At 38.1% G+C, this 12,504-nt stretch overlaps 1 protein-coding gene across 1 annotated transcript; it reads right to left on the reverse strand.

Moving 5' to 3' along the window:
* Positions 1–4,328: 4,328 nt before the first annotated feature.
* golga7 (golgin A7) lies at positions 4,329–8,879 on the reverse strand. Its single transcript, XM_080847648.1, has 6 exons — positions 8,854–8,879; positions 7,775–7,900; positions 7,445–7,597; positions 7,111–7,212; positions 5,913–5,981; positions 4,329–5,435 (listed from the first exon to the last, which is right to left on the reverse strand). Exons 1-5 carry the CDS (start codon positions 8,860–8,862, stop codon positions 5,937–5,939), a joined length of 435 nt encoding a protein of 144 aa, XP_080703774.1. The 5' UTR covers positions 8,863–8,879; the 3' UTR covers positions 4,329–5,435; positions 5,913–5,936.
* Positions 8,880–12,504: the final 3,625 nt, after the last annotated feature.

Consider the following 12,504-nt stretch of genomic DNA (forward strand, 5'->3'; position numbering starts at 1 on the left):
CGTATTATATCGTCAAAAGGGTATAACATTCTGAGGTTATGTAATATGAAGTAGACTTACACTACCTTAACAGTGGTTTCAGTATTCACGATATGAAATTATTTATGCAACTGCCAGGCTTAAGTGTCATGTTTCAACTAATCTGCGATGCTTGACATTACCATTGTTTCTGCAGTGTTGGCAAAAACATAAATACATAAATAAAGAAACAGAAATGCTTAGGCATGCAGTAATTGCAGTGCATGAAATGCCCTGTATTGTTATTCCTAGGCTTCTTCTTCTTCTTCTTCTTACAGTGCATGAAATGCCCTGTATTGTTATTCCTAGGCTTCTTCTTCTTCTTCTTCTTCTTCTTATTCTTGTTACCTTTTTCTGCGATTAATTCAGCCCGAACCGCTTAACGTAGAAACTTAATTCAAACTTTGTCGCGTAGGTCTTGTAAAGGACACTTATGCTATGTATTTTTCACTTTTCTAAACTTTATACTTTTTAAGATATTAAATAAAAACGAATCGAAATTTTCCCATTGACTTACATTGGGCCATTATGACATCATAATAGGGTCTTTAAACTGGCTTGCACCTGTGCTTCACTGACAGCTGCACCAAATCAAAGGAACCTCTTCTTCTTCTTCTTCTTATAGTTTTTTAATGGCGGTTGGCAACCAACTGTAATGGTGCATGTCCCTCTCAATTTAACTGTAACTAGGAACATTAAGACACCTTCCATTCTCTACTTTTTTTCTCTCCATCTCTCCATCTTTCTCTCTATCCCTCTCAGTCTACTTTCTCTCACACTCAATCTCTCTTCTTCACTCCATTTTTATCTCCTTTTTTCAATATTTTCACTCTCTTTTTCTCTTTCACTCTTCTTTCCTTCTTCCACTCATCTTTCCTTCTTCCACTCTTCTTTCCTTCTTTCACTTTTCTTTCCTTTCTTCACTCTCCTTTCTTCTTTCACTCTTCTTTCCTTTTCTTCTTTCCTTCTTCAACTATCATTTCCTTTCTTCACTCTTCTTTCTTTTCTTCTTCCACTCTTCTTTCCGTTCTTCACTCTTCTTTCTTTTCTTCTTTCCTTCTTTCACTCTTCTTTCCTTCATCCTCTCTTCTCTCCTTTCTTCACTCTTCTATCCTTTCTTCTTTCCTTCTTCCACTCTTCTTTCCTTTCTTCTTTCCTTCTTTCACTCTTCTTTCTTTTCTTCTTCCTTTCCTAACTTGTGCATTTCATGCATTTCCTTCAGGAAATGCATTTTCTAGTTCTTGTTACCTTTTTCTGCGATTAATTCAGCCCGAACCGCTTAACGTAGAAACTTCATTCAAACTTTGTCGCGTAGGTCTTGTAAAGGACACTTATGCTATGTATTTTTTACTTTTCTAAACTTTATACTTTTTAAGATATTAAATAAAAACTAATCTAAATTTTCCCATTGACTTACATTGGGCCATTATGACATCATAATAGGGTCTTTAAACTGGCTTGCACCTGTGCTTCACTGACAGCTGCACCAAATCAAAGGAACCTCTTCTTCTTCTTCTTCTTATAGTTTTTAATGGCGGTTGGCAACCAACTGTAATGGTGCATTTATCGCCACCAACTGGACTGGAGTGTGGCTCAGGGGTACATGATTACAAAATCAATAAAATAAACAAACAAAACAAACAAACAAAACCAAAATAACAAAACAAAATAAAGATGAAATAAAACCTATATTCTTGTTATCAATCCTGTTCTCTTTAAGAACTTGACCAAATAATTGAAATTTATATGCCCCGAATTAATCTGCAAAATCTCCTTCAAACTCATACCCACTTCATACTCCGCCAGCTTCAACCTCAACCTCTCTCTGTCTTCCTGGTACTCAAAACAATGGACAAGTACATGCTCCACAGTCTCAACCCCTCCACAAAACACACATTTTCCATCCTCATGCTTTCCAATCAAGACCAATGAACTGTTAAGTCTTGTGTGCCCGTACCTTAATCTGGAGAACATATCTTCCTCTCCCTTACTCCTATTTGTACTGCGTGCTTTCCCCACTAGGTTTTGGATTTCATACAAATGCCTCCCAGTTTTCCCACTGCTCCACATGTTTTGCCACTTTCCTTTAACCAACACTTTCACCATACTTTTAATCTCTGCCTTGCTGTATTTGATTTCAAGGTCTATGCTGGACCTTGTAGCTGCTTTTTTGGCATATCCATCGGCCAGTTCGTTACCTTCCACCCCCACATGTGCTGGCACCCATACAAAGGATACACATATCCCTGATTTTACCTGACTATTAACCAGTTGCACAATTTCCCAAATCAAGTCCTGTCTTGATTCGGACTGCGATGAATAAATACTGTTCAGCGCTGAGCTGGAGTCTGACGCAACCACTGCTCTATTTGGCCTATTGCTTTCTACCCAAATTAACGCCAGCCATATGGCCACTAACTCGGCTGTATATACGGCTAAGTCATCATTTATTCGTTTTTTTTCCACTAATTTCAATTTTGGAATTACATATGCAACCCCTACCCTCCTGTCAGTACTCTTTGAGGCATCAGTGAATAAAATCATGTCTTCTCCATATTTTGCCGTCATGTAGCTATGCACTCTGTTCTTATCAACTCCATTTCCCTGTTGTTTCTCTTCTAATAGTCCTAAGTCTACATACAATTCACTAAAACTCCATGGTGGCATAGCTGGTAGAGGAACTGTAGGACTTACTGCTAATGACTCTAACCTTGCTTCACTCACCTTGTCCTTTATTGTCCATCCATAACCAAAGGAACCTCTGCTCTGTCCCTCTCAATTTAACTGTAACTAGGAACATTAAGACACCTTCCATTCTCTACTTTGTTTTCTCTCCATTTTTCTCTCTATCCCTCTCAGTCTACTTTCTCTCACACTCAATCTCTCTTCTTCACTCCATTTTTATCTCCTTTTTTCAATATTTTCACTCTCTTTTTCTCTTTCACTCTTCTTTCCTTCTTCTACTCTTCTTTCCTTCTTTCACTTTTCTTTCCTTTCTTCACTCTCCTTTCTTCTTTCCTTCTTTCACTCTGCTTTCCTTTCTTCTTTCCTTCTTCAACTATGATTTCCTTCTTTCACTCTTCTTTCTTTTCTTCTTCCACTCTTCTTTCCTTTCCGCACTCTTCTTTCTTTTCTTCTTTCACTCTTCTTTCCTTCTTCCTCTCTTCTCTCCTTTCTTCACTCTTCTTTCCTTCTTCCACTCTTCTATCCTTCCTTCTTTCCTTCTTTCACTCTTCTTTCTTTTCTTCTTCCTTTCCTAACTTTTGCATTTCATGCACTGGTATTTCCTTCAGGAAATGCATTTTCTAGTTATATGATTCTTCGCGAGGTGAAAAATAATGTGTTATTTGTTTAAAATTTCAGTTCAGAAAAATGCATAGGCTATATGGGTTGAAACAGATAAATAACATAAATAATTGAATCGGCCTACACAATAAATGTTTAGAGCCATTGGTAAGTTTTGATAACAAAACTACATATTTCACATTTAGATAGGCTAGATGAAACCACATGTGATTAATATTTTTCATAGTTTAATGTTTGGGATTACCTTTTCACCAGTAGAGAGGAGCATCACTACATGATTGCATATGCTACTGAAAATGGGGGTAAATTGTAAAGTAACTTCAGACTAATTCATTTATTCAGAATGTTCTAATTTTTCAGTTAAATCAGTCGTGGTTGTTAGCCTTGGCTGAGAATCATTAATTTGTCTGTGGCTAAACTGGCGAATATCAACTATGACGGAAATGTGTGTGCCTTTCCTGTTGGTTATGAATCATTGGCCTTCAAAGCATGACGACAAGGCACATAGTTTAATAGGAAAACACCCTATAGGCAAGGCATTTTTGTTTTTCTCTTTTTAACATCTGACTTCTGCTAAAAATTTGGACTGAAATCAGAGCTTGTGTTTTTGATTTCAAGTTGACCCAACTCAGGTCTGATGGAACATCACATTAGGTCATCAGTTTAACAGAGCTCCAGTGCAGTGGGAAGGAAGTGGGGCGGTTTGCTGGTAAAGAGGCTGACTCACTGAAGGAATTTTTTTCTTTTAATGTTTACTGCTTTGACACCCAGGAACTCCTATTCTGATGCTTTTGACACAAGGAATGTATCAAGTTATTTTAACTGGCCCTTATAAAACTCCTATTATTACAGTCTTTACCGGAATTACTTAACATAAAAATGTGGCCCCTATCAATTATAATCTCTGGTAAATGTTTTTTTTTGTGCCTTTATTTTGTTAGGTATATGAGGTCAGTGATGGTGGCAAAACAATAATTGTACAAAAAATACATCCACCAGTCCTCCTACTTCAAAACATTCTGTTTATTACGATACATTACAGATCCATGGTTTAAATAATTGTGTTGAGAACATTTTCTCAGAAAAGACATGTTTGTTATAATACAGGACACAATTGCAAAGGAAAAAAAAAGCAAAATAACAAATGAGGGAAAAAAAGACAAAAAGCAAATTAATAGCCGTCATAAATCAAATGAGAGACACTAAAAGTAATAGATACTTTAAGGTTTTAATGGTGCTTTTGTGAGACACTATTCATGATAGAGAAAGGACCACACTAAGGGCACGGGAAGTAAGAATTTCATTCTGTAACACAGGTCAAAGAGTCTTTGATGTTGAGTGTGTTGAACATACGTTTCAAAACATAGTGTCATGGGTTTTAGGAGCATATGAGGATCACTATAATCTCATGTTGGGAGAGAACTCTTAACTGCACTGAATGATAAAGATAAACAACATCATTCAAGAGTCAATGAAAATGGCTACCAGCTACTGTGTGTTTACTGTACAGTCAGGTACGTGCACAGCAAGGACCTGTCCGGTCACTATAAATGTGTACAGATTATGCAGATACATATTAAAGAACATTTTACACATTCTGGCAATTTCACATAAGATCATTTACTTGTTTTCCAGAATTAAGTAACTCTGAACAATCACACCTTGGAGGCTGGTTCTGCCCTGTGAGTAATAAGGGGAGTGCACTCAATATGGAAATTCTGCTCCAGACAAGTACGTACACAGCATGTGAGGAAGGGTGGGGAGTGTGGGGTCTTGGATAAACTATATCGAAGTAAAAATAAAACATGGCACAAAAACATTTTGCAACTTCAAAGTAAATTTAAAGTAAATACATCATTGTACAAATATAAAACGTTCATTATGTATATCAACGTGTAAATAAAAGGAGGGGCGGTGGTCAGAGAGTACTCAAGTCACTTCCAGAATACAGTATCATTTGCCTCCCGAGTGGAAAGAAAAGTCCAGATTTCACAAGAGAAAAAGTATACAGGAAGTAGAAAGACTGGACCATAGAGTTTGTGTTGAGAGGAGGGTCAGGAGCCAGGCCTGAAGAGTCAGAAGGCCAACCAAAGGGATGTACTCCAGGGTGACTAGAAGGAAAGAAAAGGAGAAAACCTATTATGCATTTAAAATCTTAAAAAAATAGATATCCTTACAAGAATAATGGCTTCTGAATACCATTTACTTGCGGCTAATGTAGCTTACTAAACGGAACCCTCAGTAGCCAGCTAAACTCAGTTCCCTTCTCACAATGGAGGCGAAAAATGGCTACGACATGTCCATATTTAATTACTAGCATGTTTCCGAACAAATGAAATGTGAAGGCCATATAAATCCAAGACGCAGACATTCCAAACCACTTCTGAGGATACAGGAAATATAAAAATAATGACCTACTTCCTAATCCTCAAACACGTCCGTTCCTCCAAGACTGGATAAGTGTGTGTGACAGGCCCAACAATGATCTCAGAAGAATTATGCTTTGTGATTGTGGAAGAAGTATTACAGAATCTGACCTAGTGGTTGTAATGAAACAAGGAGAAAACAGTCTCTAGGACCTTGCTTACCTTTGGTGATAGTTCTTTTTTCTTTTATCTGGAGCCAATGCTTCTGTCCTCATAGATGGTGATTTCAACCTGGTAATGAATGAGTTAAAGATAGCAAGAAACTCCATAACAATTCAATTCATATACACAATCCAGCACCCACCATACTTTAGCCATCAGGGTCCATGTACTGTTCTGTGCTGTGCTCAGCTGTAAAAGGTGGGGGTGTCAGGAGTGCAGACATTTTATCACTGACTTGCTAAACAAGTGAAACAGGACATAGACATTCTTTAGCAGGTTAATGTGCCAGCGTAGGATATTATCTCTAGAAATCAAAGGGAGAAAAGACATTGCCTTGCACTTAAACTCAGCAGTAAGCATCTCTGACAGTTCACATTCCATGATTAGTTTCACAAGACATTTGACTCGATCTCAAAGGGCTCCTGAACACTATTTTGGCCACTAGAAAACTTGATTTAGGGGATTCAAGTGTGGGTGGAATGCTCTGTGATTTACAGACAGAAAATTATCTTGATTAAAGATGCAGTCTGTGATTTGGGTTTCACGAAAGGATGACGTTTGAGCTCAACAGCCAATCAAATCACACCCCTCCCTTCTGTGCTCCTCAAGCACTGTGTTGATTGGCTGGGACTGTTTACGGCTCGGTCTGAGACATTGTGTTTGTCTCCCTTTTAAAGAGCCAGGCCTTTAATTCATTACCTGCAACTGACAGAGTCAGTTTCTCCTTCTTTTTTAGGCATGCTAGTAAATGCTGCCGCATTTCTACCAACAAGAATGTCAGAGGGAAGAGAAACCAAGTTGAAATAAGTGAGCCACTACTCTGAAACAATGCACAGCAAACCTTTGTTTGCTTGCTAGCTAGCTTTCCATGGTGAATCAAGGAGCAACCAAATCGGTGCTCAGTGGTATGATACAGGAGAGGGTGTTGACATGATGGGTTATTTGAGGCTCAAGCCAGTCCATGGTCTGATACTGTCTGGATGTTTTCTGTCTCACATGCTCAAACAGTTGTAGTCTTTCACTTTTTTTTTTTTTTGTTCTCTGACTGCCCATTGCTGCCAGCTTGGGCGAGGTTCATTAACTGAGGTCGGACCACAACATGAAATGGCAATATGGCTACATAAAGCTGTGGCCATTGAACTTATACAATGCTGGAATGCTGTTGTGTCACTCCAGAAGCTCTGTCAGAAAAGGATACGACCCGGAGTCCTCTCTCAATGGGGTCAGTGAGGAGCAGTCCCAGTGGTGCAAAGACCTTCTCATTCTGTTCTTGGATGTACTTGGCTATCTTTTTCAGCACCTGGGGAAACATACCAAATACACCATGTAAAGGAACAGCATTATACCACAACATATTTATTTAACAATTTTTGCTTGCTGAATCTTGTTTGTCAAAGGATGGTTAAATTGTTCAGTCAAACATTGACACAAACAAGTCTAACCAAAATGTTAATGACGATGACGATCACATGAGGTAATAAAGTATTCAAGAATATATTAGTTTGGTGGTGTAGCGGGAAGAGTTACCCCACCTTCTCATAATGAGTCTCCATGCAGAGGAAAATAGTGTAGGCTGTGAGGCAGGCCAAACAACCCTCCAGATAGGACTTGCCACCCAGCTTCTCAGCCTCAGCATAGAGGTTGTTGAGAGTCTGGACGGTCTCCTCGAATTGTTGCTTATCAATCTGAGAGAGGAGAAGAGCCAGCACATTCACAGCAGAGGTTTAAGACACGTTTACATCATTAACACAATCATTAACACAGAGGATTGAAAACTATTTTAAATGACAATTGACCCGAGGAGCAGTCAGACCAACGTTTATAAAATTGTACATATTCAAAGTGTTAAGTGAAAGTCAAACCCTGGTCTCAAGCTCTGATGGAAACTTGGTCTGGAACTTGCATATTGTGCCTGAAGTGTAATCTCTCTGAACAAACACTTTGGAGGCTATCGCTGCTTGTTGCCGCAGGTCCTGCAAGCTGTGCGTCTGGATAGAGGAAGCAACACAGCGTATAGGTATCGTATAGTGTTTCATTGTTGTATATGTAGGAATGCTATTTTGAATTAAGAAACAGTGTGGTAAGCAAACAACATGTCTGACCACAATAAGGGCTGACGTTAAGTGAAAAGGGTTCAGGCCCTGGCTCTGTAAAGCCCTTTGAGACAATGTTATTGTTATATAAAATACAATTGAATTGAATGAAAAATATTTGTAATCCAAACAATTACACACGACACCGATAAATGCTTTCGCTAGAATCGATGACGATTGGGTAACAATAACTGTCATTTACTTGTCAAGCGTTAGTTAAACAATACATTTTGTAATACACATTGTCACTTAACAAGACAACGCATTCAAACCAATCTGCTGACTTAGAACAGTCCGTCGAAGAAGTTGTCGTTACTCATATTTTATCCACATCAAACATTAACTTGCTTACGTTCACTTACTAGCAGGAAGGACTAGATTGTTTATCATCTCACAATAATGCAGCATTAGCTAGCTAGCGATAGCTTGCTTCGGTTTACTATTAGCTAAAATACAATCCCTTCTTAAATACAATCGTAATGCCCCCACCCTAACATATTTCTTACGTATTGGACACTACATATTACAAAACACGCAGTTAATTAACCTACCACTTAAGTCTGATCAACCAGTAAATGCGAACAGGCCAACGATAACTGTGGATAAAGTGAGCCAACTAACTGACCAGCTAACGTTACACAGGACACCTAGCGATAGCTAACGTTATTGATATACGATAGTTAGCTAACGTTAAAGTTAGCTTAATTTCCAGGAGATATCTCGAAGCCAAAAGTTGTCAACCGTAAGTGGCAGTATGAAATACACAGCGAACAACTATTGTTTTAAAATATACAAATGCAACTAGGTACGGTAAACATAGCTATATTTATACAGTTTAATCGCTTTACCTCCGCCATGGTAGACGTCTTCCTCCTAGCTGTAGGACTACATGTAAAACGTCCGGGTAGAAACAATATTTTCATAATAAAGCTTCCCTGGAGGTAGGCGACAATACAGGCTGATACATGAATAATACTATTAGACAATCTATTTTATATACTGTAATTCTATTTGTATTATAAATGTAATATTATATTAGCCAGTTTAACCACATTTAAAACATTTTTAATATTAATTTGTGTACATTTTACTTGTGTAAAAGCGGCATGCTCCCAAAATTATAATACCTATTATTACTTCATTTGAGTTGTTGGACTGTCAGATTCCACTGCATGAAGGTAATCGAGTATCTAAAATCTGAATGATCAAAATATTCCCTAAAATAATGAGGTTGTGTTGCATAACAGTGATGTTTTTCCCTTTAGTTTAGTTTTCTCTTTAGTTTATGACAGTTTATGAGTCAAGATCTGAAAAACAGAAAATGCCTTCGGATTTCTTCCAGAGATATTATTGCATACCAAATTAAAATGGCCTGACCTCTTGAGGAATGACTTTATTATGGTAAATAAATATAGTTTTCAGAATGTGGATGATGACAAAGGCTGCTCTCAGATAACCACTCACACACAATCATCCACATTTCCCATTACATACAGCAGTTTTGGCAGATATGATTTATGACAGTGTACATGACCCATACGCAATGCAGAGACCAAGTGGTTGAAATTAATGGAGCTGTATGGACTATGAACAAATCCATCAGTTCAGTTAGGTTTGAACACTGATGTAATGGTGCATTGCCTCTCTGCTCACTCACATGTGTTCCTAATGAGAAAACCAAATGGTGCTCATTAGCAGTCCCCAAGGTTTCAGTTCATCCCAACTGATGGAGCTCCAAATGTGGGCCGTAGACCTCCACAAGGAATAAAAGAGGAATTTATCCCACTGCACGAATCCTTTCTAATTAGGTCCAAAGTCAACAGCCAAGTTAAAGCCTCTGTACTGTTCACACAAGTGTGTTCAACAGACTTCCCTTCCCTTTTTTAAATGTTGAATTCACCTCACTGTCCCATATTATTGTTACCATCTATAAATTAGTCAATAGCCGTCAAAGTGTTGTGGTGCCCATGTCTTGTATCTTCTTATCAAATTTTCAGTTATCAGAATCCACCTTCATATTTCAGGAAAGATGTTTGTATTGAATGTAGGTCATACAGGGACAGTACGTAGAGAATAAAGCCTTAGGATAATATTGACTTGCCGAACACTATCAATTATGGATCCTAACAGTGCAGTACAGACACAGCAGTATTCAATTAAGTAATTCAAAGCAACATTCTCTGTATTCAAGTTATTGAAGCAAACTCATTTTCAGGACTTTACCTTTAAAAAAAAGCAAGAATAAAGAAAAATATTAAAGGCACACTATAATTCTTTAAGCATGTGGCACCTAAACATTACTTTAGTTTTTTGCGATTTAGTTTGCTATTTACATTCAAGTGTGTTAATTACAGCTAAGTTTCCCATCTACAACAAACACTTTGTATTCTTCATATTTGGCTTGAAAAATGAACCACACATATTGAACTGTACTTTCACATCTTCATGGTCTGTTTGAATCACAATGGTGCATGATGAAAATTAATGGTTAGCGTTTGTTCCCTTGCCCATCTTCAAGCAATTTTCTTAACACAAAACATCTTTATGGCTTAGTGCATTTCATCCAACTCAGGGATGTATTAGTTGTTGCTTTTGCTGCGGTTGAATTGATATTGTTTTGTAGTTTCTGATATGCAGCTTCATGCATACCATGGATCCAAATTCCTACAGCTCAAAAATCCTTATAATTCTCCACGCCCTTCTTTCTTTGTGTTTGTAAGAACACTTAGATCTGACAGGATTCAAACTATTTTCCACTTGATTTTTTGGCAGAAAACTCCTATAGTCAACCTTGGGTGCTGAATCAGGGGCTACCCCTTTATTTGTGCATTCTATACAGACTGGTGTTTGCACCTGAAAACAAACCATTTATTTTCATGTATGGCCCTGCTAATTGCCTTATTGATCTAGTATCACTATGGATGTGACCTCCAGGGGCTGTTGTTGCAGATCCTCATCCTATGATTAAACTTCATTTTTTTATTGTTTCATAGTGGGCCTATAATCATGCAGCATCTGGGCGCCTTCCCAAAAACATCTGCAGCGTTTCATCAAATTAAACATATAGGCAGAAATCCTAAAGAGTTTGAGGAAAAACCTCCTCATATGTTTATTAATTAAGTATTTGGTAAAAGACCTACCAAAGAGAATGTCTTGCTCTCAGTATATTCCCTTTCTTGTACATTAAAACAATTAGCATTTCTCTGGCTTATGTCATTATTAGCTGTATATCATAGGTTTAAATAGAGGTATTGGGCAGTTCATTCTGCAATGAAAGTGTTAGGCCGAACTAACCATCAGCTCATAAGGCTCAGACCAGAGGAGCATGGACCCCTAGTGCTCACAGCAGGTATAATTTCCATAAGCACTATCGTAGAACATATACAGTTCTCTGAAGTGGAAATAGGATGAGTGTTTCTTGTGGCTTGTTCTGGTGGGCGAGAGAGAGAGAGAGAGAGAGAGAGAGAGAGAAAGGGGGGCGGGAGTAACTGTGAGAATATGAGCTCCCAACTGCATTGTTGTGGGTCAATCTACCATCTGCATCAAACTCATGGCCAAGCCACAGGAACCCACACGTTTCACAGCAAGCACTGTTTCAATGTGGCATTAGATTAAGATCAGGAAAACTCCTATTAAAGTGACACAGAACACAATTGAATACATTTGAGAAGATGAAGAAATATATTTCTGCGCACACACTGCTGCATGACCACACAGAAGAGAAGTTTGACCATATTCTTACTTTCCTCCTGGAATGCATGGGCTCCTGGATTTATTGAATGTACATTCATTGTTTCACTATATTTCTGAAATGACAGCACAGCAGTAGCAGAATACCAGACAAACTGAACAGAAAAGATTGACAGAAATCGTGTATGTCATGGAAACACAAATCTACTCAACAAGCTTTTGTGTGAGTGATCACTGTTTGGAGGAGATATGGAGAGCATGTCATGCAACATGTGTTCTTCATATCATTTATTTTCCAGTTGTGGTTATTTTCACCATGGGATTACAGAAAGGTTTCGAAGTGGAGGTCCTCCTGTCGATTATTCCTCATTTCGAACAGACAGTTTTATTAGAGACTAGACACACAACAGGCAACACAGGGCCTGACAGGAGGACTGCTGAGGACTGCTTTTGGCAGGGGAGCTTCAGACAACCCACTGTGTAGTTTCACTGAGACAGACTCACTAAGTTATACCAAATAATAAAACTAACCCCTGCACAGTGTTGAAATACTGGATACATGTTTATGTTTAACCTATTTCTTGTTCTATAACCAATGTAACATCAAATGTTATTTTGCATATTACACATAGTCTATAACCAATAACATTACATTGAATGCTCAAACTGTGATTCTAAATGTGTAAAAGTATGGGGCTCCATGTGTAAGCAGAATGCCTTCTGTACTAAGAAATGCATACATTAAAATCCATCTTAATGCGTTTTGTCCAAGAAATACCCAAACGCCTTAGCATTGTGTCCCAAAAATA

Source organism: Sprattus sprattus (assembly GCF_963457725.1).
Source record: "Sprattus sprattus genome assembly, chromosome: 11".
NCBI lineage: Eukaryota > Metazoa > Chordata > Actinopteri > Clupeiformes > Clupeidae > Sprattus > Sprattus sprattus.